Genomic DNA, 24,320 nt, shown 5'->3' with positions numbered 1-24,320 from the left:
TATTTCTGCCGAACCAATCAGTTAAACCTCTGATTTTCAAGATGTGAAAATTCTCAAGAATTTCAGCTCGATACAAGATAGTTTGATTTTGTGTAAAATTAGTCATTACAAATACCGTGGGCTAAAATTGTACTGCCATTTAGTTCTGCTATTCTACAAAAACAATAAAGGTGTCTACATAAATTATACAGTTTATGTTGTCTAGCTAATAAAATCTGCATATGCATGATAACAACATTTTCTTTGCCTAAAAATTGATATAATGGAAAAGAAACGCATCACTTGTGAAATAGGAGGCAACCTACGACAACCTAGCCAAATGTTAACTAATCCTAATCTAATCTAACCTAACCAAACCAAGTCTAATTTACTTTAAAGTAACCAAACTTAACATAACCTAATCTAACCTAACAAAACTTAATCTAACCTTATCTAACCTATCATAATCTAACCTAACCAAACTAGGGTTCCTAATAATCCTGAAATCCATTTATTCTCATCATTTTTGGCTAATAATCTTAACGTAAAATTTCGCCAATTTTTGGTTATTAAAATTTCCTATGTATAACTCTGTCCTCAATTAACTACATGATAAATATTATATACATAATAATAATAAAAAAATGTTTATTATTATTATTATTATTATTATTATTATTATTATTATTATTATTATCATTATTATTATTATTATTATTATTATTATCATCATTATTATTATTATTATTATTATCATCATTATTATTATTATTATTATTATTATTATCATCATCATTATTATTATTATTATTACCAACTGAATTTCGAGAATCATATATCTACAATCAATAGTTCAGACAATTCTAAAACAATTTTCTTCTATGACGTTTCCCTCTCAAATGACCTATATTTTCATCAATATTTTTGTTATTGTTATTATTATCCTTTTAATTAAAGTGATACTCGGTTGGTCTCTTTAATACTACGGCAACTCCTTTAAACTCATTCAAAATCGCTTAGGACGCATTTAAACGGGAAACACTTTATTTACATGGCCAACCTCCAAAGGCTCCGGCGAAGAGGAATAGAGGTTAAAAGTAAAAAGTTAAAGTGGTGAAGTTTACAGAATTGACAACTTTACTTGAGGTGAGGGAAAGAGACTAATGACTTACTTAAATATGTTCGACAACACTTAGGTTCACTTAGACTAAAATTACGATCTTTAAGTGTTGTAGCAAACATGATTAATGTTAGAAAAGTTACACGACGAGCGATGCTGAACTATATATTTTTCACATTACAACACAACAATGAAATAGTAGTTAATTTAAAGTTTTATTTCCAATAAATTACTGGAAAAAGTAAATACTGAGGCAGCAAAAAGTCTGTAAGCCCTTTGGTTTTTATAAAGAGTCCTATAAAAAAACCCAGCCGCTTAGCGTCTTTGGTTGTCCTTGACTGAATCTTCTTACTATTTACTATTAATAATATTTCTGTGAATGTCTGTATACACGTTAAGCCAAAATGAACTAATATGGATATTTTACTGAATAATTATATTAATAAGTTGGTTCAAGTCGTCTGTTAAAAGAGTAAAGTAATAGTTAGTGAACGTGGTATATGAACCAACATTGGTTATACTTAGTATTTACCAGACAGTTTGTTAAGTGTTGAGCGTTGTGATCAAGACTTCGTTAAGACTTCGTTAATAGCTTCTCCATTGGTAAGCAGACGTGACAGGTGTTATATAAAGCTGTATATTAGATGCCCAAAGTTATGAGACTTACAGATACTGAAGTCAAGAATTACAGGATGTGAAGTGCGTGGTCGGGCTCGCTACCCGAAGATCATTTGGTATTGATTGATAATTATATAATTGTGTGTAGGTCTAACCCTTATGCCTAGTTATTCTACCTAGAGGTCTAGTGAGGTCCACCCACTAGGTTCCTGTATTACAGTGCTGGAGGGAACCGAAGTAATTGGAGGTGCTGGGTAGTCACATGGACATCCATTCCATTCTCGACCTAAGGTGGGATCGAACCCATTGGTGATTACACAGTTTAAATATGTAATTATACAAACTGAATATATAAATGATTATTTATCAAGAACCTGGGCAAGGTGAGAGGAACAGAAGCTGGAGGCTGGAAAAGATAATTATTGTGGGCACTTCTTGTGAAGATAGTTTGGTATCTACATTACAGGTGACTTTTGTAAACAATTAATGTGATACTGCTATTGGGTCAATTTATACCGGTAGCTGATGACATAATTAGATTTTGGATTTTTTGTGTTTTTTAATGATAATTTCAGATAAAAAGAATCGGTAATGGTGCATCAGATGGCTAACAACAGAAGGGGTTGTCAGATCTCGTTAATTTTTTCACAGATGTTCTTTGGATGATAGTAAGTACTGTAATAAAAACGATACGACAATGCACAGAACCTAATAAAACCTGAACTAACCAAAGAAACCTACCTTACCTAACTTCCTGCGGTAATCTGTGTCTCCAAATGTCCAACCTATAACAAACCTATCCACCAATCACGTCCATTGTTACACAACCAATACCCAGTCATTCATAAATAGTGATACTACTACATGCTGTACTGCGACATTGCTGTTTGGGGACACGGGGTTACCACAGGGTGTGTAGGAACACATTTTCGAAACTGTAGCAATGGAAACACTGTCGTGAAGCGGCATAGTGTAATTTTATGTTTTTTTTGGATGCGATAAGGACGCCATTGAAAAGCAATATGGCTTCTCCTTCACTCCTGTTCCTTAAGGAAGAGCAATAAGTATACAAATACTATACAGTTCACTTATTAACCAATGCTACTCATAAAGTACAGTGTATTGGAAACGAATGAAACCCCATAATCTGGGTTTCAAGAAAGGCAGTCAGCCTATCATAAAGTTAGTAAAATTTCCAAAATGACGTTCCGCCGTTTGTTGACAATCTAAATGAGACCAAAATCAGAATTCATTTGTTTACAATCGGGCAAGAACACACGCCAACAGGTCGGAATTTTTTGGCTGAATATTTATGGTAAAAATTAAATTTCTTCGCGTACAAAGTACAGTATGTAAAGACTTCACATGAGTGTCATAAGATCAGCTTTTCGCTGATCTCGACTGTTCTGAGATGCCTCCTGTGTGTAGTGAGATGATTAACAAATTCTTCTTAACCCAGCAGCTAAATGGCAATACAGTACTTTTTCCTTTCTTTTATGTATTGGTAGTGTATTATCTTCATTTACTCCTATCATCTACTGGTACAGTATATATTATTTTATCTTATTCCTCACAGTTAAATGACTTATTAAAACATTTCTATAAGAACTGCCATAATGTGAATCATTATAACACAGGATGTATCGGTGATAAAAATATATAGATTTTTGTGGTATTAAAATTTCTTTATACTGTACAATAATAGTATATTTACAAATTAACAGTGTCCCAGCTACCGAAGTGTTTTCCTGAGCAACGGCTGTATTGGCGATCATCGAGCAGGTGGCTAGCATCCCTGAGATTGGGACGCAGTGTGTACTGTACACTAAACTTATATAGCTAATTCTTTTTTCTGGTTTCATCACTGTTAGTTATATGCTGCTGTTATTGCTGTTTATATGTTCATAATTTTAAGTTATGATGTTACAGTGTACAGTTTAATCTATATTTAGGGGTGAATATAGCAAAATTTATAAATAGATGTTGGTAACTGGTCGAGTGGCAAAAATTCATTTTAGTGTTTGTAATACTGTACATAGTGTCAGGATTATACAATACTTAGTATTTCTCAAAAGTTAGGGTTAAATTATACAAGAGGTACAAGAGGCATCGAAACTATATATAAGTTCAGTTAATAAGTACAGTACTCTACATGAGTGTATACCTGCTTTATAACTTAAAAAACTTTGGTGGGCTGATATTTTGCCAACCCTCCTTATATAGGCAATGGTGGGCTGTTCTAGGTACTGTACTGGGCAGTGACACATCGTACAAGTTTCTTGCTTGGTTCTGGCAATAAAGTGGAATTTCATACTTAAGGCCTCTATTTACTGAATCAGCATTCTTTTGGTTAATGTGCAATATTTTATTGATTAAATCATAAAATAAATTAATGGGTGAAGTTAGCTTACATAAAATGGTAGGAATTAAATTTAACCAGATAGTTGGGGCCTAGGTAGGGAAACACCATAACAGAGAACAGGTGTTATATATAGCTGAAAGAATGATGAATGATAACTGATAAGGAAGTCATGTTGCTCTTGATGTTAGCCACCCAGCATATTAGGAGGTAAAATCTTAAAAGAGTAAACACTAAGATGAATACTACTGTATACTTTACTGTGCATTAATGCAATTGATTATTACTATACATGTAGTACATCTCTTCAGGCATCATGGGAAAAAGGAGGTCTGGAGTCTGGAGGCATTTCGAGGAGGAAGGGGAGAGGAAAGTCGCATGTAGAGTGTGTCGCACTCAACTGACAACTCAGGGAAATACTTCTATCATGCTGCGACACCTCCGAAGAAAACATCCAAAAATGATGGATGGTCTCTTTGTTGCAAAAGGGTCTATGACAAGCAGAGAATCGTGTCATGCTGAAGAGCTGCCTTTGGGGGCAGAAACTCATTCATGCCGTAAATCAGGTAAGATAAGTGTTAAAGAAAATAAAAAAGATGTTTTGTAAACAGTGAAAAAAAAACTATTTAGTGAAATTTAAAGGAAACGGAAGTACAGCACTTATTTAATATTTTTTGTTATTATTTTTTTTTTAACTTAAAACTACGCCAGTCTTGAGTAATTGTAAATGATCTTGGTGGCACAGGAAATTCCATATGCCTTATCTAATCTATTCCCATTATTCTAATTGACATGATGATCAAACAGGTGCTGCTGTCACTGACTACGTGTGTGACTGTGGTTGTGTGTGGAATGTATACTTATATTAGGTCACAAAAGTGTGTCACATAGATAAATAGGCCCCCAGCAGTCAAATTAGTGGTTAGTATGGCTGTTTTAATGTTAGTGGATGGCTAGAAGTGGTACTGGATGTACATTTTTTCAAACAAGCACTACTCATCTTTTCAAGGCCTAAGCTACAAATGGTCCAAAAGTATCTTTACAATTTTGTGTTAGACAATATAACAATAGATTAAGGATTTTAATAACCCTACCGAGACAACAGGAATCACAGTGTTCATTTTGAAATTAATTGAACCACCTCCGTAAAGATACTTTTTAAAGTGCGTGTACATACTTAATTGAGGTTATAGAGATTTTAACATTGAGTGAAAGAAAAGACAATGAAAGTGATAAGTGTAATTAAGATAAATAATGCTGAACTTTTAAAAAAAAAATATTTATTGTTGTAAAACCCTTCAGCACACTCTTCAGCCTGCTGTCTTAACTTACCCAGAGAATTCCTCTTACCTAGATAAACTTCTGAGAGCTGAAGTGGTTATGAAACTTATAATTTACTGTACATGCTTTATGGATTTCTATGGTACAGGTATATATTTATTGACCTTGTTTTGGGGCAGAATTATTATATTTTATTTTTGTTTTTAGCTCTTCTGGTCACTAGTAAAAAATATGTACAGTACTCCCTTATGAAAGAGTTAAGTCCATTTAGTTAAGTTACTTTAAGTGTTTATGTTCATCATACAGAAGACTAAATAGTGTGCAGTGATGGAACTGAATATGTAATGTATTTCTTATTTTCCAGGCATCATAGGAAAGAAGCGATCTGGTGTGTGGAGGCATTATGAGGAGGAGGGGGAGAGGAAGGTGTCGTGCAGATTGTGCCACACTCAGCTAACAAAGCAGGGAAATACCTCTGCACTGTTGCGACACCTTCGGAGAAAACATCCCGAGAAGATGGATGGCATCTTTGAAACAGAAGAGCCCTTGGCAACCAGAGAAGAAGGATCATGGCAAGTTGAAGAACGTGAAATGGAGCAAGGAACTCCAACTTTCTTTGTATCAGGTAATATAAGTCTCAAAGGAACTAGATTGTATTTTATGGTAAAGACTAAAATGTTGTTTCTACATGAAAATGTAAAATAAAAAATGAATAGGTCAAAAATTTTTGTATGGTGCAAAGAATTTACTCTTGTATGTATCAACTGGGAAACAGTCCTAAAATGATAATGATGATGTAGTGGAACCAAAGTTTACTGCTAAATAGCACAACATGATACACTGTATTGGTCTGTGTATTTCAATAGGAAATATGAGGTACAGGACTGGAGCCCCCAAAATACCATGACCGCAAAAAATATTGATCCCCTCTGCATAATTAGCTGTGTTTATATACATGCTTTCCAGGGCCGGATTCAGGAGTGGGCAAAGTGGGCAGCTGCCCAGGGGCCTCCACAATCTGGGGGCCTCCACATATTACAATATTTTATTTATTTGTTTATTCATTTGGATTATTTTTATTTTCATTCTTTAAAATTCATGTTTATCTTTTCCATCACGTAAAATTATGTTTAGCAAGAAGTGTGATAGAAATTAGGCTAGCTACTCCTTGAAATTCATGAATACCTGGTTTTCCTATGAACCGTATATTTTTAATGAATGCTATTGTTTGTGTTGCTAATATTATATTTAGAATTCCACAAACATATATTAATTAAAAATGAACTACATGGAATAACGAAATTGAGATTAAAAAAAATATTTTTTTCATTATCACTTCCATTACGAATGCCATCAGGGCGCTGTGTTTGTTGACAGTCGATCGGAGGGGTTGGGTCATGTAGTATCTGCACATCGGTTGTCATGTGTCTGTCGATTAAAGAGGAGACTTGCGTCGCCCATGATTTGTGAACTTCCCACGAGTAGACATAAACATGTCTTGCAGATGTAAAATGAGAGAGAGAATTGTCATGTGTGCTTGTTGAGTGAAGTCGTCGCCGCTCAGTGATGAATGATCTTGTCAGTTGTCATTTCCTAGAACATGTCTTGCAAATGTACAGTGAGAGTGCGAGTGAGAGAGAGTCGATTGATGCTTGTGCATGAATGTGGGTGGGTGTGCTCTTAGAATATACGTTCACATATATAATTGTGCTTTAAGATACTACAGGTCGATTGGCTGCAAGTAAGTTGAGTTATTTTTATGTATTTTGAGTACATTAACTATGTCAATGACGGTTTCTGTCAGTTCCACGATCCGTATAAACAGTATAACACAGTATAGTCAATGGTGAAAAGGAGGCGAACCGACGGCGAGCTTTAGGGGTGCGACTGGGAGAAGTCAGAGGGAGAGGTCATAATCTTACCCAAAATTCCAAATTTTAAAAATATGCTGGCATCCAAATGTTCCAGGGAGTTAAATAATCAATTAACCTCTCCACAAAGTAGCAAAAAGCAAACGGCCAATTTGTGTTAGGTTTTTAATTATAACGAAAAATTTGGCGTCCGTCTTTGTTGACAGAAAATTATTGTTGCAGAAATGAGTGGAATGGATAGACACAAAGGTGTACGACATTTCGAAAGTGGTGCTGCAAAGAGAAAGACATCTAAAGAACGTGCTGAGAGAGAAGCTAAAGAATTTACAAAAACATGTCGACTGACTGAATTCTTCACTCATCCATCAGCTTCAGAACATCTAGTCAGTGCTTCTGCAAGCTCATCTTCAAGGCAACCAGAACAAGTACCTGCATGTGATGCATCAGCTTCCTCTTTATATGGCAGCTCTAGCCTATCTACAGGGGGAAATGACCAGACTGCCGAGGAGATTGAAATTGAATCAAAGCACGTGCCTCCTGAAGTGCAAATGGCAACTACACAAAATTATGACATTGACATTAGCTTATGGTCAGAACATTTGACAAAACAATTTATTGATTATTGGACTGTGAATGGTTCTGAGAGCCTCCACCACAGTGATGCTAAATTTTTGGATGCAAAATCAGCAGTACAAATTGATGCAAACAATGTCAGTCGCAAATGCACACCAGCCATGTTTGAGCGAAGGAATCAAAATGGGGAAGTTGTAAAGCGTTCTTGGCTTTGTTTCTCCCCCGCAAATGGGCGGGTCTACTGCTTCTTTTGCAAGCTAATGGGTGTTTCAAGATCTCAATTCACATCTGATGGGTTCTGCGACTGGAAGCATGCTAATAGGCTTGTTGTCCATGAGCAATCAAAGCACCACATTCAAGCAGTTTTGTCAGCAGCAAGTCGTGCAAAGGGAGCTGGAGGTATAGATTCTAAACTAACTATGCATGTGGGTCAAATTGAGCAGTATTGGTGTAGTCTTCTAAAGCGATTGATCAGCGTGCTTAAATTTATATGTGAAAGAGGGCTAGCTCTTCGTGGAGATGATGAAATAATTGCGTCTCCTCATAATGGAAATTACTTGGGATTACTAGAGCTTTTGGCCGAGTATGATGATTTCCTCGGGCAACACATCCAGAATCATGCTAATCGTGGCACTGGTCATACAAACTATTTGTCTTCAACCATCTGTGAAGAAATTGTGAGACTAATGGGCAATGAAGTACTGAACGAAATTATCTCACGTATAAAGCTCTCAAAATATTACTCAATTTCTCTAGATTCCACCCCTGATGAAGGCCATATTGATGAACTAACTCTGATAATCAGGTACATGGAGCATGACACACCTGTTGAGAGATTTGTGAAATTCTTGCCAAATCAAGGACACAAGGCTCAAGAAATGTTTGAAGGTTTGATGAAGTTTCTTGCAGACAATGACATTGACATTCAAAATTGTCGTGGGCAATCTTATGATAATGCAACATCTATGAGTGGGAGGTACAATGGTCTGCAAGCCAAAGTTGTAGCTGAAAATCATCATGCTATTTGGATACCCTGTGCTGGTCATTCATTAAACTTGGTTGGAAAAACTGCAGCTGAATGTTGTCAAGAAGCTATCTCATTTTTTTTTTTTCTTGAGGCAATTTATGTGTTCTTCACAGCTTCTACACATCGTTATGCAATTCTTAGTGATTCATTGAAAACTGTAGCATCTGGCCCGGTATCTGTGCCAAAGAGGATTTCCACAACAAGATGGTCCTGTCGAGCAGTTGCAGTGAAAGCAGTTGTCCAAGGTTATCTCCCAATCCGTGAAACACTTGCTAAAATAGCTAGAGATGAAAATGAGACGAACAAAACATGTTATGAAGCCAATGGTCTCCATGATAAGATGTGTAGGTTAGAGACTGCTATTTATGCTGTGTTTTGGCATGACATTCTTGGCAGAGTTGATGCAACAAGCCATGCATTGCAAGATCCTAAACTCGATTTGAAAACAGCAGTAGCAATGCTGAAGTCCTTGGAATGTTTTGTACGCGAAAAAAGAGATTGCTTCCATGTTTATGAGAAGAAGGGAAGGGAAATGTCAGAAACTGGGGATTATTCACAGACATGCAAGGGTCAACGTAATGTACGACTCAATCCATTGGATTTTGGACGATCAGAAGAAGCAGCCCTCTCACAGTCAGAAAAATTTCGGGTTCAGAATTTCCTTCCAGCAATTGATCAGTTCCTGAGTTCACTGGATCAACAGTTAAAGGCCTATGAGGAAACCTGTTCACTTTTCGGGTTCTTGTCAAAACTGGAGTCAATGAATTGTGACGAAATTGAAGCAGCTGCAGCAAAATTGGTTGCTGAGTACAAAAATGATTTGGATCAAACACTTGGAGTTGAACTTGTGCAGTTTACAGCATTCTTCACTCAATTTCTTGAAGACGAAGATGATGAGAAAGGGAGGGCACATTACCTTTACAAGCTGTTGATAGACAAGAAAGTTGTAGATACATTTCCAAATGTTGAAATAATGCTACGGATGTACTTGGTGCTCATGGTCACAAATTGTTCTGGAGAACGTTCTTTCAGTAAAATGAAATTTATTAAAAACAGACTTCGTACTACAATGTGTCATGATAGGCTCAGCCACCTGGCTTTGATGAGTATTGAATATGACATCCTCAGAGAGATTGACTTCGAAAAGTTGATCAAAAACTTTGCAGCGGCCTGGTCACGTAAAGTGCCTGGTCTGTAAATAAAGGTAATGTTTATTTTCTATTTTGCAACTGATCAATGTTTGTGTTCAATATATCCATTATCCATGGTCGATGGCAGTTATTTTTATTAATATTCTTGTTTTTTCCAACATGTTCAGACTTTTGTTATAATTTTATCAAATTCATTAAATTGTTTATTTGTTTTACTATTGGATGCAAAACTTCAATTTTATTTATAGTTGAGTTAATACTTATTCTGAATCTATCTGACCTTGGACTTAAAGAAGCCTATACATGCATTCTTGGACAGAACCATTATTTGAGTAGAGGTTTATCTGATTAATAATGCAAAGAATCATCTCTTATGTACCCGGTAATAACTAATAATATATTCTTTTCTGTGAAGTCTTGAAAATTTTTGACATGTGCGGTAGTAGCTATATCAGGGCTGGTCGACTTGAAACCACATGAATGACTCCAGTCATGTCTCACTTTTGTGTGTGTGTGTGTGTGTTGGGAATTTGTACACTATCAATAAATTTACAGTTAATTAAAAATTTCTCAATGTTCTAATTTCCTTAATATAACTGCATATGGCTTCAAAATTCTCCAAAGAAGTGTTCAAATTTCAAAATTTTCCCGGGGGGCTTAAAGCGCCCCACGGAACTCCCAGATGTTTAGGCTCGCTTCACTCGCCACTCCACCCTCTTGGGTAGTTATAATGAGGGGGCCTCCACAAAGAGGCTGCCCATGGGCCTCCACAGGTCTAAATCCAGCACTGATGCTTTCACTGTGCGAAAAGCAGCCCGCCAAATTTGTCAAGGCAGGAATATATAACATACGGCAACTCTAAGGTGTTCCCACTCGACTAGAAGTGGGAGAAACTTGGCCAGTGCCCCACTTGCTATTGATCAGGGTGTGCATTAAGTTTGGCTCCCAAAAACATGTCTGAGGCAGAGAAGGGTCGGATCCTTGCCCTGGTAGATGAAAAAGTCACTGTGAAAGAAATTTCAAGGAGAACAGAGCGAGGAATGGCAACGATTAAGAGGCTCAAGTGATCGACACGCAACCTTCCTGCCAATGTTATTCCACCTAGGAAATTATTTCTAGGAAGACCTCCAAATGCACTGATTCACTACTGAGGCTTGAGATAATGAGAGATCCTAATATGAGTGCATCACAATTGAAGAAAGCACACCCCCATCCTTCTGCAAAATGGATCAGAACGAACAATTCAACATCGCCTTCAGAAGGAACTTCATCTGCCTTCCCGTGAAGCTGCACGAAAACTACTTCTCACGGACCGAAAGCACGATCAGCGGCTTGGTTTGCAAGAAAATACCAGCACTGGAGCAAAGAACAATGGAATTCTGTGATGTGGTCTAATGAAAGCACTTTTTGCATCCTCACTACAGGGAAATGGACAGTCAGACGGCCCACCAACGCCAGTCAGTATGATCCTTATTATACCATTAAAACCGTGAAACATTCTGCAAGTGTGATGGTATGGGGAGCGTTCAGTGGAAAACGTGGTCGTGCTGGCCTCCATTTCCTCCCCCAAAACTCGACAATGAACTCTGATCGCTACAAGACTGTCTTTGAAAAACTGGACACATCAACTGTACATCGGCTACAGGAGGAAATCAAGTGCATGTGGGAGTTTGAGATGGATGAAGAGTATTTTCAAATGTAAGCAGAATCCATGCCAAAAAGACTTCAACTGGTAATAAGATGTAAGGGAAATACGACTAAGTACTAAATAGTAGTAGAATAAAAAATTTAAAGTCTGCAAATGCGTTTTATTCATCCTTGAAATAAGTTTTTGTATGAATATCATGTGAAAAATTAAGGGATATCAATATTTTTTGTGGTAACTGTACATAAAAAATTACTTTAACCCATTAATGGCCAGTCACCCTATTTGTAAATGAGCATCTATTGGTCGACCCCCAAAAAATCAAAACTGGCTCCATGTAGCCAATTTTAAACATAAATTCCAATACAGTACATGGTATACAGTAGATGTCCACTTTACACCATGTCATCAGAGGATCTGTCCACATACTGAGGCCTGATAAAGAGTTTGTGTAACCTCATGCCTTTTACAAGATAGGGCTGCTAATTTGTGCTCAGCACCCCCCCCCCCCCAGCTTGGGTTCACAGATATGTCCCCATGGCAGAGCCTTCTGTTCAAGCATATTTGCCCGAAAATTTGGGTCACAATTATCTGACGTTTTGGATTGTGTTTAATGATTTAGAGAATTCCGGCTGTACCACCACTATTGTTTATAAAAGTCGTATTATTTTTGCCCTCAGGAAAAGGGGAACAAACAGCAGGCTGGAAACACTTCCAAGATGAGGGACAGAACAAAGCAACTTGCAAAGTTTCTCATAAAGATCAAACTGCAAAACACAGGAAACCTACATCTGTGCAGCAGCAAATTCACAGAAAACATCCTGCAGAGCTGAAAGTGGATGAGCTGCAGGAAGAAGACAGGTACAGTATATAGCACCAAGTTTCTTTCCCTATATGGTGATCTTTAATAAATGTACAGTACGCCCGATAATTTGAAGATTTTTATTTTGTGGTCCTCTATTATTTGCGGATGACACCCTGGAGGTACCCAAGAATGTCTGCTGGTATTTTTAAAGTTATCGGCCATCTGTCCGGGAGCCAACAAAGGTACTGTACTCAAACTATCCATCCAAGAGCAAACTCGTAGTATTGGTTTTAAATTAGGCAAATTTAGATTTATGTGCGAGATAGGTAAATATTGGTTTGGAAATAGAGTAGTGGATGAGTGGAACGTTACCAAACATCATCATTAACTCGAATACGCTGGATAGCTTCAAACGTAGTTTGGATGGATGTATGAGCGATAGGGATTGGGTGTAAACGGGACTGCCCAGTATGGGCCAATAGGCCCGCTGCAGTTTCCTCCATTCTTATGTTATCTCTGAAACAGCTAACTAGTTCTCATGAAATTTGTGAGATATTGCATCTTAATGAGACAATTTACAGATTTCATTCAGATCTAGGAGAAAGGTTAAAACCTTGTCAAGAATGTAACTCATTTATTGATACAGTACAGATATTTGGTGCAACTTAATAGGAATGTACAATATCATTACCTAGCAGAGCATAAAAAGGAAATGTCACTGTCAGAGGCCAGGGTCACACTTGTAAGCCATACTTTATCTGGATCATAGTTTTTGTACTGATTCAGATATCTTAAATAAACTTGACATACGTACTATACCTGAAAATTTTTATTCAGTCATGGATAACCCTGGTATGGCAGTCTTCCACATTTTATGAATGGAAAATATCTAAGCTGTATCACTGTTGTTTCTGGGTCACAAAAAGTATCCACCAGATTTTCTGCAGACAGTATTAAGTCCAACTACTTTTACTGTGCAGTAATTAGTTGGCTCTTAGACTTGATGTTGATCCATGGCTACAAGAATTAAACTTCCATTTAGTTCAATCATTGATGTAATTTATGGCAACTCCCCGTTGTAACTTTTGTCTCCAAATGGCAAAGTCGCAGTGGTAGTAGTATCACTGTTTATGAATAAATGGGTATTGGAAGTTTAACAACGGACAAAATTGGTGGATAGGTTTCCCACAGGTCATATAGGTTGGCCATTTGAAGATATGGGTTACCACAGGGAGTGTAGGAACCAGACCATTTATCAAGTTTGGCTGGCCACTTTGTTTTGCTTTTGGTAGCACCATGGTGGCGCGTGCCTCAGTTTTAAACAGCCAACGTGTGTGTACTTTCCTCTCTCTTCTTATTGTGGTTATGTACCCCAATTTATTATCATTATCATCTATTAACACATCTAAAAGGCAACCAAAAGTCCACTTGCTAATGGAAAGTCCAAAAGAACACATTTTTCACTCCAAAAACAATGCATCGCTATTCTTTGTCATGATGGGTGATTCTTCCCACTCTCTTTCACCCTCATTTTTATAACTGGCTTGTGACAGTATTCTTATTACCTAACCACTCAGTACACAAGAGTGACATGTGATAAGTATGAAGAGCATCTGATATCATGTAAAGTAACCATATTAAGTACTAATACTGGAATAGAAATCCCTATAACACATCATGATTGTAAGTACAGTACTGTATGGGTGTTCATAGATCGGGTACTTGTAAGTCAGAGACTTATTGTATTATTATTATTATTATTACTATTAATACATACTGTAGTATGATGGAAGATGTCTTGAGGTATTGAAAGTAGAATTGTTCACAGATAAACCTAATGACTACTAGTGATGATTATGCATGTGCAGTAGAGTCGTACATTGATTTCACTTAACATTCACCATAAAATGTTATGTTTTAGGCAGAGAAAGCTGAACTACGTACTTCAGTCAAATAATGCAGAGACACACTTCCTGCCAGTTTGTGAGCGCCTGTTCCAGAACAACCAACTCACTGATTGTACTCTTATGGCTGAGGGTCAGTTTATCCACGCTCACCGACTGGTTCTAGCTATGTGCAGGTACAGTAGTGTTTTTCTTACCTGTCTGTCTCTCACTCTGTATTACTGTATACTCATCTGGTTTAACACCCTTCATCTGATTGCTCTCATAATATGAGGTAACTGTTGTCAGCCAGATAACATATGCTAATTATTATATGGCTGATCACCTTTCGTCCATGTACCCGATTTTTTTACCCCTTCATAGCCTTTGTTAAATACAGTGGGAGGGATGTGCAGCTGTCCCCCCCTTCCCCCAGTAGAGATAGGAAAGAAGGCTGGAAGTCTACTTATAGCTGATGTCTAACCAATCAGCCACCATCATGCCATAGCACTGGCTTTGCCCTCTGTGAATCTAGACTTGTACACCAAAAGCCTATTATTGGACAGTAAAGTATCTGTTGAAGGGAAATCTGCTTTACAAAATAACTATTTATGAAAGATTTAAGCATTCTTGGTAACTGGTGAAGCATCAGTCATGTAGGAGTCTTGGCTCCTACATGGTGTACTCTGTGTTCCTTGTTTAATATTAATTTATTTTACCCTCACAGCGGCTTCATTTTATTGCAAAAGTGATAGTACTGAGTGTATAATAATAGTGCTATGAAATTTAGAGAACCACTTTGTTCATGAGATGTATCATATGAATATGTATACTGTACTGTGTTAGTCTGTTAGACTTGTCTAGTCTTAGAAAAATCATATTCTTTTGTAATAAACCAGTTTTTCGAAAGCTTGTGCAGTTGATGTATACGCCAACCCCAGTATTTGGACTACCACTATATAGATTTTCAATGTTGAAGAAAAAAATCATTCCCTATCAATTTACAGAAAAATTCTAAAAATTTTGGTGCCAGGACAAGGCCAGCTCTGCCAGGGGAGTTGATCAAGGGGTTTAACTCACAACTTTACATGATGAGCAATCCATGTTCATAAATTTTTTCTATCTTTTTGTTTCCACTTTTTATCCTTACAGTGAGAGCTTTGAAGAAGTTTTTAAGACAATGACACATACTAATCCAGCTGTAGTTCTTCATGATATCACCATACACGAACTTCGTGAGCTTATGAACTTCATGTACAGGGGCAAAATAGACGTCAGGTCCGAAGATCTTCCAGGACTTTTGAAAGCAGCATCCAAATTGAAAATAAAAGGTAATTGATATATAAATCAAATTACAATTTGTCATAGATAACTGAAGTATGAATTTGAAGGTTGATATGTAAAGATATCTTGATTTATGACATTAATATTTACAGGGAATGTATCCAATGATAGAGAGAAAATACAGTATAGTTCATTTGTACTGTATAAAGAATCCGGAACATATTATTTAGGATCATCCAACAGTTTCTATTAAAGTTTCAACAAATTCAGGTGATAAGGTTTTTTAATTATTTTCATATTTTTGTACCTTTTTATAATCGAAGTACAGGAAACACTTTTAATGGAAATTATTTTTGTTGTTAATGATATAAAGAACATGCATTGACTGATGATACTTCCATATTATAATAGAACCAAAAAATGACGAGGGAAAAACTAAAATAACTCACAAAAATCCTTCAAAACTTTTGGCATTTGCATCTAATTAGGTATAGTAATTTTTACAGTTGCACACTTTTTCTAGTATGGAATATTCTCCTATAATTTTCAAGTCTAATACTGTTGGAAAATTGAAAATCGACCAAGAATTTTTGGACTTCTTTCCGATTTTATGTGCAAAATGTTTTTTGGAGTTACGCAGTTATACTTGGGTCAAGGGCTTGCCCGCTACTGACTCTCCCCTGTTTTATAGCGACCACTACTGAGAAGGCTAGGGGCTGAGGAAACTGTTGCCCTATGTGGCATTCTTTTCTTCGTTTCGATCAAAAATACAAAAGTTTATAACAATAAGTCAAATTAATTTGTTTGTTATGATAATGAAGACAATAGAAAATGAGAATCACCCAACACCAAATGAAAAGGTAATTTTTTTTTTAAAGGGTAGAAAATATTACTGTACATTGTTCATAATTGGCAGGAATGTAGCTGTAGGCTGCCGGAGTTCTGAGAAAATTTTGTCAATAAATCAGATTTTTCATAATTTTTCGAATTCCCAAAGCAGCAACTTGCTGGGTCCAACCCTCCCCCACCTTATGAAATATTTAAACCAGGCAATTATTCGGTGGTCAGCCAAGGAGTTAAGTTGATGCTTTCCCCAGAACTCATTAGCATGGGTAAATAATTAAAAAAAGTATTGCCTTTCTGTTTCCAAAACCTATCCATGTATTTCTTTTAGTTACAAACATGATAGAATATACCATACTGTATATAGGATAGCACTGTATGTGTTTAATATTTTAAAATGTGAATGTACAACCTCTTTTACCTCAGAGTTACCAGGCTGGCTAGGGACCCATATAATCATGCCTAATTGTAAAAAAAAAGGGGGGGCGAGAAAAGTCAAAATGCACCAATTGCGGGAATCATGCTGGCAAGAAATATGCAACAGTTATGGGAATTGTCCTTAAAGGGCCGAGATATTTTAAAATCCTTTGGTATTGATTGATGATGTTTTGGATTTATATCTATTCTGTTTTAGTTGGGTTGTTTTATAAGATAAGCAACACCACCTCATGGGGTCCATACAGTAGAATAAGCAAGCAAACTTTGTTTTTCCGTAGGTCTGAGCGATGTAGGATTTGTTAAATCATTACTAGATGACTTACAAACCAGCACCAGCTGCCCAGGAAAGGCATACTGCCACGAGGACGAAGATATGGAGGATCTTGATGAAGATTATTCTGGTCATCACAGTAAACTTTCAACCCAAGGTAATATTTCTTTTACCTTTAAGAGCAAATGATCTGTGGGAAAGCACAACCAATAAACCCATTCTCTTGTAGGTTACACTACCGAGATGGATGAGGGTTGGAAAATAAAATTATTTATACTGTACATGTGGACTAAGAGGTTCTTGCCTATTTTAGTGCTGCATTATAATTCATAAACCATTGGTTGGCTACAAGCAGTCAAAAGTTTGACTTGCTGCCTTCAGCTTCAATTGTGGATGTTGCATGTACAGTTTGCCCACAATTCCAGCTGTTACAGTGGTCGGCACATTTTGTAAGATGTGGCAGTTTGTTTACATTATAGTAAAACTCCCGAAGGAACCTTGCAATAGTAGCCAGACTAAGGACATTAAACAAATATTTCAGTGATGAATATGAGTGAGTTAAGTAAGTGGGAACATTATGTGGTTACTGGTATGAAGTGTTGTAAGGACCACCTTAGTAAATGGATGGACATTTATGTTATTTGTAGAGGAATAAAAAGCTAATATCCTGAGTATTGATGATAAACTTTTCCCTCATAGGTCACACAACATGTGAAACATCCATTGCCTCTAGTGTGGAAGTTGAGCCACAGAACATAAACCTAAGTGGTCAGGAAGATGCTCCAGATGGCAGTACAACAATTAACAGGGTGCACATCAAGCTGGAACGTGGGACAGAACATCATGAGTCGGAGGTCCAGGCTTCTTTTGAAATTCCTTCCCCTGTGAACCCTCTTTTACACCACCAGTCTGAACATATGCCTGAGCCTGAAATTATTTCAACCCAAGAGGAAGCTATTCACCTTGAGCCACTTGTGACACATGAAATAAACAGTTGTGATGGAACTACTCAAGTGACTACCAGCATAACCCATGCAGAGCCAGGAGAGCAGAGCTCATTGACAACCACCACAACTGTGTTGGAAGTAAGAACCAGTACCACTGCTAACATTTCTGTACCCAGTGTAGTTGTAACATATTTATTGACAGTTCTCTTACTTTTTGTGAATTTACATTCAGGATTATACCATTTTAAGCAGTCTTAAATATTGCCATGTTTGTATTCCCCAGCAAGAGAGACATACAGTACTCATGTAGTGTTACCCTCATCTATCTGCATTTTCTAAAAATGTTTGTTAATGTAACAAATGCTACAGTCTCAGCCATACTGAAATTAGCTTAGAAGGCAGGTTAACCATAAGTTACAGATATGCATATTAAAACAAGAGCATTAGCTGGATTTCACATATAACCCAGAAAAATAATGTTTCAGAGCATATTACCACATTCACACACTGATACTTGCAACTTTTCCTCTATATCATTATCATCATCATCAGACTTGTGCAAATTAGTTGTGAATATCTAATGGCAAGATGTTCCAGTTGCCAGCTGATTCTCTTCCTATTTACATCCTGTATCATTATTCGGTAAAGTGGCACCCCTCTCTACACCATCAACAGTAATATTAAAACCATTGGTGACAAACTCCTTGCTCTTCCTGATAAACTATGACATGTGCTTCACTTTCCTTATAGAATCTCTGGATTTTCAATGCTTACCTCATTATTTTTCTTTAAATTGTACCGTGTAGTTTTCTAGTTCTATTGGTGCCTCCTTACATAAGATATTAGAATGAAGAAGTAGTAATAGTAGCTATTCCGAAAAAGAGAAAAAAAAAGTGGCCAGCCGATAAGTTAACAAACTCGTGGTGTTGACATCCTGTATTTTCTCTCTTGCCAGGAAGTCTTGTGCCTCAATAAATTCTTTGTGAAAAAGGAAAACGGTGAAGGGTAGACTCAAAAACATTATGGCCTTGCTATACAGTAATACCCCGCTTTACGCGTTTTTTTTTTACTCATTTCTACGTTTACGAGGTACTCCGCCAGAACCGGAATTCCCACTTTACACGGTGCATCTACTCATATACGTGGGAAGCGGCGCGGGCAGGGTGCGCACAAGGTTGCCCAGTCATCAAAACATTACCGAGTTCTTCACCCGCCACCCACCACAGCCGGCCCAAGTCAGTGATAGTGAGGATATGGACTTATATGGACTTTGAGGGGTTTGACAAAGAGGCCCTGCAAGCCTCTGTGGTGGATAGTGATACAATTAATACAAGTGATACAGGTGAGGGCCAATAATCTGCCCTCTGCCTCGGAACCAACCCCCCATCCCTGTGTGCCCAGCCATCTTTTCTACTAATGTAAGTGTTAAAAGACCTAATATTATTGATGTTTCTCTAAATTATTAATTGTGTGTGCATACCATCATAAAATTAAGAAGTTATTTTTACTACAACGTAGGTATTGTGTCTAAAAAAGTGGCGTTTGGGGGTCGGACCAGTCTCTATTTCAATTAATCCCATATGTTCGGTTGTTCACTTTACGCGTTTCCAGCTTTACGCGGGCCTCCGTGGGTTCAATTGACCGCGTAAAGCGGGTTACACTACTGTATTTAAAGAAATTAAACCTTACTACCCGGTAAGATGAGAATTTGAAAACCCTACCACTACCGCTTATATATATATATATATATATACAGTATATTAACAGTAATACAAAATATAAAATGTAAATTTTGCAGGATAGTGGTGGCCTTGGATTAACAGGGGGGGAATCCCATATTCACATCTCTACTGCTGGAACATCAACAGAAACCACTGCAACCTCACACCCATTACAGCCTTCATTACTTGCCCAGTCCCGCAAATATTCAAAAGGTGATCTGTTGGTAAGTAAATCTAGCTGAAGAAGAGTTATTATTGTCATAGATTTATTTTCTGACATTTTTGTTTCTAGCTAGGGTTAATCTCTTAAGCCAAATTAATGCAAGACCACACCTTCCCTTCCTCCAAATCTACCAGCCTTAATTGAGGAGGACTGGTGCCATGATTACTCCCCACTGGAGGTATCATTAACTTAATAGTCAACATTCACTACATCCGTCCTCTATGAATCTGCACAAATCCAGGGTTATACTGTCAGTTTTACTTTAGTTCCTTGCCAACAATGAATGGTCATGGCTAATTGTCTATACCTTAGTCTGTGTTTATTCTTGAAAACAAATTTTCAGCCTTAAATGAGATACAGTACATGAGGAACTGCCAGCTGGGTTTTACCACAGATCAGGTGATACCACATATGATTTATTTACATAACCATGATTAGCAGACAAACACTTTGAACGATTTACAGATAGTAATTCCTTAAATTAGGTGTATATTGTACTGAATTCTCTTGGAACTGGAATAGTGAATTAGTGTATAACATGCATATCCTTCAGGTAAATGTGGATTATACCATAAAATTTGCTCAGGTTCTAGCCATCCTGTGCACATATGATGGCTTCATCTGAAACAATGCCTTACAAGCAGCAAAACAGTACTACATGTCATGTTTGTGGGATATAAGGTCACAAACTCTGGTTCTGATGTGAGCCACTATTAGCATACTAGCCCAGTTGCAGGAGGATTCTCAATAAGGGTGAACTTTCGAAATCCTCCTCTTTCCTCATAATCTGAGTGTCTCCCCCACTCAATCATGTGGTTGATGAAAAAGTATGATAATACAATAGGTAGCACCAAACCTTTCATGCTGCTTGAGGTACAAAGGTTTGCCTTTTCTTAGAAACTTTATTACCTTATTTCCTGCCGTATAAGACTAAAATAAGTGTCTTTAAAATCTCCTTGTGTCCATGCCAAAGTTGATGAAAATTATAATGCCTATTAATTTTTTGCGTTTTTCTTGTTGTCCCATCTTGTTCTCATGGTAAGGGACTTCAACACCTCTTGTTATTAGATTTATCAATGAACCCTGGAAGATCACAGGGAGAGAGGAGGGCCACATTAGTCAATCACTGAATTGTTAATGCTTCTGAATGTGTTAACAGTGTTTATCACTAGAACGAGAAGAGATTTTTTGTAGCTGTAAACTCTCAATGAAAATAATGGATTGAAATATAAATTACACCAAGAAAAGTATTTGGCCATGGAGTCAATATTTAGTGTTAAGAGTATTATAGACTGAACTGTAGTACCCTGTCCCCCCTTCATCTGTCTCATGTATTATTTATTGTTTATTTTAGGCTGCTGTAAATTTGGTGCGTGATGGACACCTTGGAGTCAAAGCAGCTTCCCGAGCATTTAATATCCCTCCAACAACACTGTCTAGAGCTTCCAAAAGACCTGACAACCCAATCATTATTAAACAGGAAGTAGATAAACCTGAAGGTGGACTAGATGAAAAATTCACAGAGTGAAATGAGGTACCAGTAAGTTTTAATTAACTATGATACATGAGTATATTTAAGACTATGACATAGAAGGCAATTAAAGTGTCTAGAACTGTCAGAAAAATATTTGTGGCTGCTTGGGATATGCCTGATAGTAGTTAGCCAGACATCAGATGTCTAGCAATTTCCAATTGCCATAACTGATATCCAATCATTTGATGTAAAGAGTAAGAAATGATAACAAAAGCAGTGAGAACAAATAAAAATTTCATATAGTACTTTATTTTTATATAACAAAACTAATTAGCAGTCAAAATTAAAAAAATATTAACACCCTTGGACCATGTATTGTGCAGATTTCTGAATATTACATAGTTTTAAGTGGTGTGAAGCCTCGATTGTCGTTTTGGATAAGAAATAGCTACCTTTTAAATGGTATTTGTTTGACTTCTCCTCTTAAATCTGAACAAGATTACCTAACTCTTAACATCACATTACACATCCATCTCACCTTTAATATTTCACCTCACTCAAGCCTACATGTCATGCTCTTTAACTGCCATACAACATAACACATACATCACAAGAAGAGAAGATCTTCTACCCTTCAAAATAGGCAACAGCTCCTCAAACTTCTTTCAGCCACTTCAGACTTTGCTAGATGAAAGATCACGACCGACTTAGCTCCCAGGGATTAATTGTCAGTAATGGCTAGTGCTAGTTGTGAGCAGGGCTGTGTCCTTCTGCGGGCTGAGTTAGTGAAGGTCAAGGCCAAAAACTTGAAATTAAAGGAAGTGATTGTGAGAATGAAGGGGGAAGACACATGACAAGAAAACCCTGTGTCTGATGTAGGCACAGGCGAATGGAGGGTTGTGAGGAGAGGAACAACCAAACTGGTGGTGAGAAAAGACACCAAAACGACAACAACTAAGTGTAAAAACTCTTTTAGTCTTTTGTTAGATGAATTGGACATTAGCATAGTCAGGGACAGGGCTGACAAGGAAGGTACAAAAACCTTAATTGTTGGCGATTCCAGGTATGGTACCCGAATAAAGCTTTCTGTGCTAAAAATAAAAATAGGATGAGGGTGTGTTTGCCAGGAGTTGGGATGGGGGATATAGTTGACAGGATGGACAATATCTTGTCTGGTAATGGGAACAAACCCATTATCTGCCTCAGTGCAGGAGGCAATGATATTGGCCAGTGTAGGAGTGAGGAGCTCATTGATAAGTTCAAGACAGCTATTGAATGTATTAGGGTGAGGGAGGGATCCCTATCATATGTGGTGTCCTGCCTAGAAGGAGAGTTGGCAATGAATGGTTGTCAAGGGCAGTTGGTGTCAACGGCTGTCTTGACAGATATTGCAAGTCAATATCAGTCCCATTCATTGACAACTGGGACAACTTTTACAGCAGAAGGGACCTTTATGCTAGGGATGGGGTGGCAACCCTGGCTGGCTCTCTTGAGAGTGCAGTTCAAAAGATGTTGAAGTCTTTAAACTGCTAGTGGGAGCGGGTAAACAAAGTGAAAGGTTACAGAGAAATAGCGCTAAGAATGATGATAAAACTAAATTAGGCAGTGAGTTATAACCTAAACACGACAAAGGAAGGACTCAGATCACGATTAACTTAAATGTCTACTATGCAAACAGTAGAAGTATGAGAAACAAAATGGATGAAGTCAGGGCATAGGTATGTACCGAAAAAATATATATTCGTAATAGCATTCACCGAAACATGGATAAATATAGACTCATGTGAGTTACCTGTCGAATACTAAATTACAGGTTACAAATTATGCTTTGTAAAGATTAATTTAAAATTTTTATGTGATGTTATCGGTGCAATTTGTGCATCAACTCAATTGAACATTTTTTTTTGCAGGTAGATTAGAAAGAAGGTTGGTGACATGTAGGTCCTCTGCTTGTTGATGCAGATGTGACCTTCTTCAGCATCCCATTAGCTGCCACACTTTACATCATTGTGGTTGAAAAAAAAAATACTGTAATGGAGAAGCTCCTATACTGTAGTTCATTGTAGATACATACAGTACCTGTATAAGTTACAGTTTAGCTCATTTTGCTGAACATATATACTGTATTATGAATTTATTAGATGACTGAAAATGTTTCAGTGCATGTTTGTATTTGTACATACGTACTGTACTCTTAAGTGTTACTTTTCAAAGTAAGGTTTTCAGTATACAAACATTGTTAAGAGGCTGCCACTCAATATTTTTTTGTGTGTGTAATTGATTACAGTATATTCTTGGGTCCCCATCACCTGTAATAGGGGATTTATATGCAGGTTGCCTTTGTTTATGTTTGCTTTTCAACAACTATGTTCATTTGAATGCAGTTTACTCTTTACTCACCAAATTTATTTGATGCCAGGCTAAGGTTTGCATGTATGCAGATGTACAATCAACCAAAGATGCACTGACCCCACCCTAGGTCTTGTACTCGCAATTTCACCTGGCTATACTTGGTAAAGTAAGGCTGTATGTAAAGGTGATTGTGATTGGTGGATTTATTTTTGGGTGTATCACTGTCAGGATAAATATTAGGCAAACCAAAGGTATTATTTTCATAATAATAAACTATTCATCATTATTTTAGATCATGAGAAGTTTCCAATTTTTTGTATATTTGTTTAAATAATGAAGAATATCATATTAATGAATTGGCAACTCAGGTAACAACCACAGCTGCCACAAGATTCTCACATAAATTTTCTTAATTATTTAAGCAAATATACGAACATTTTAAAACTTCTCATGAT

The 24,320-nt window shown here is 37.0% G+C and overlaps 1 protein-coding gene across 4 annotated transcripts; it reads left to right on the top strand.

The window, feature by feature from the left end:
- Positions 1-1,602: 1,602 nt before the first annotated feature.
- Positions 1,603-23,528, top strand: LOC121870466 (zinc finger MYM-type protein 1-like). 4 transcript variants are annotated; one of them, XM_042372294.1, is made up of 11 exons: positions 1,603-1,702; positions 4,388-4,642; positions 5,722-5,982; positions 12,305-12,485; positions 14,351-14,509; positions 15,465-15,643; positions 17,156-17,305; positions 17,848-18,233; positions 19,894-20,040; positions 21,394-21,573; positions 23,424-23,528. In XM_042372294.1, exons 2-10 carry the CDS (start codon positions 4,393-4,395, stop codon positions 21,565-21,567), a joined length of 1,887 nt encoding a protein of 628 aa, XP_042228228.1. In that variant the 5' UTR covers positions 1,603-1,702; positions 4,388-4,392; the 3' UTR covers positions 21,568-21,573; positions 23,424-23,528. The 4 variants fall into 4 exon arrangements, with proteins under 4 accessions (XP_042228228.1, XP_042228229.1, XP_042228226.1 ...); XM_042372295.1 differs by having other exon boundaries at positions 21,394-21,579; XM_042372292.1 differs by lacking the exons at positions 12,305-12,485; positions 14,351-14,509; positions 15,465-15,643; ... (3 more) ...; positions 21,394-21,573; positions 23,424-23,528 and adding an exon at positions 7,451-10,141.
- Positions 23,529-24,320: the final 792 nt, after the last annotated feature.

Source organism: Homarus americanus, unplaced genomic scaffold (genome assembly GCF_018991925.1).
Source record: "Homarus americanus isolate GMGI-L3 unplaced genomic scaffold, GMGI_Hamer_2.0 scaffold8584, whole genome shotgun sequence".
Taxonomy (NCBI): domain Eukaryota; kingdom Metazoa; phylum Arthropoda; class Malacostraca; order Decapoda; family Nephropidae; genus Homarus; species Homarus americanus.
This window is presented reverse-complemented; position numbering and strand designations above follow the sequence as displayed.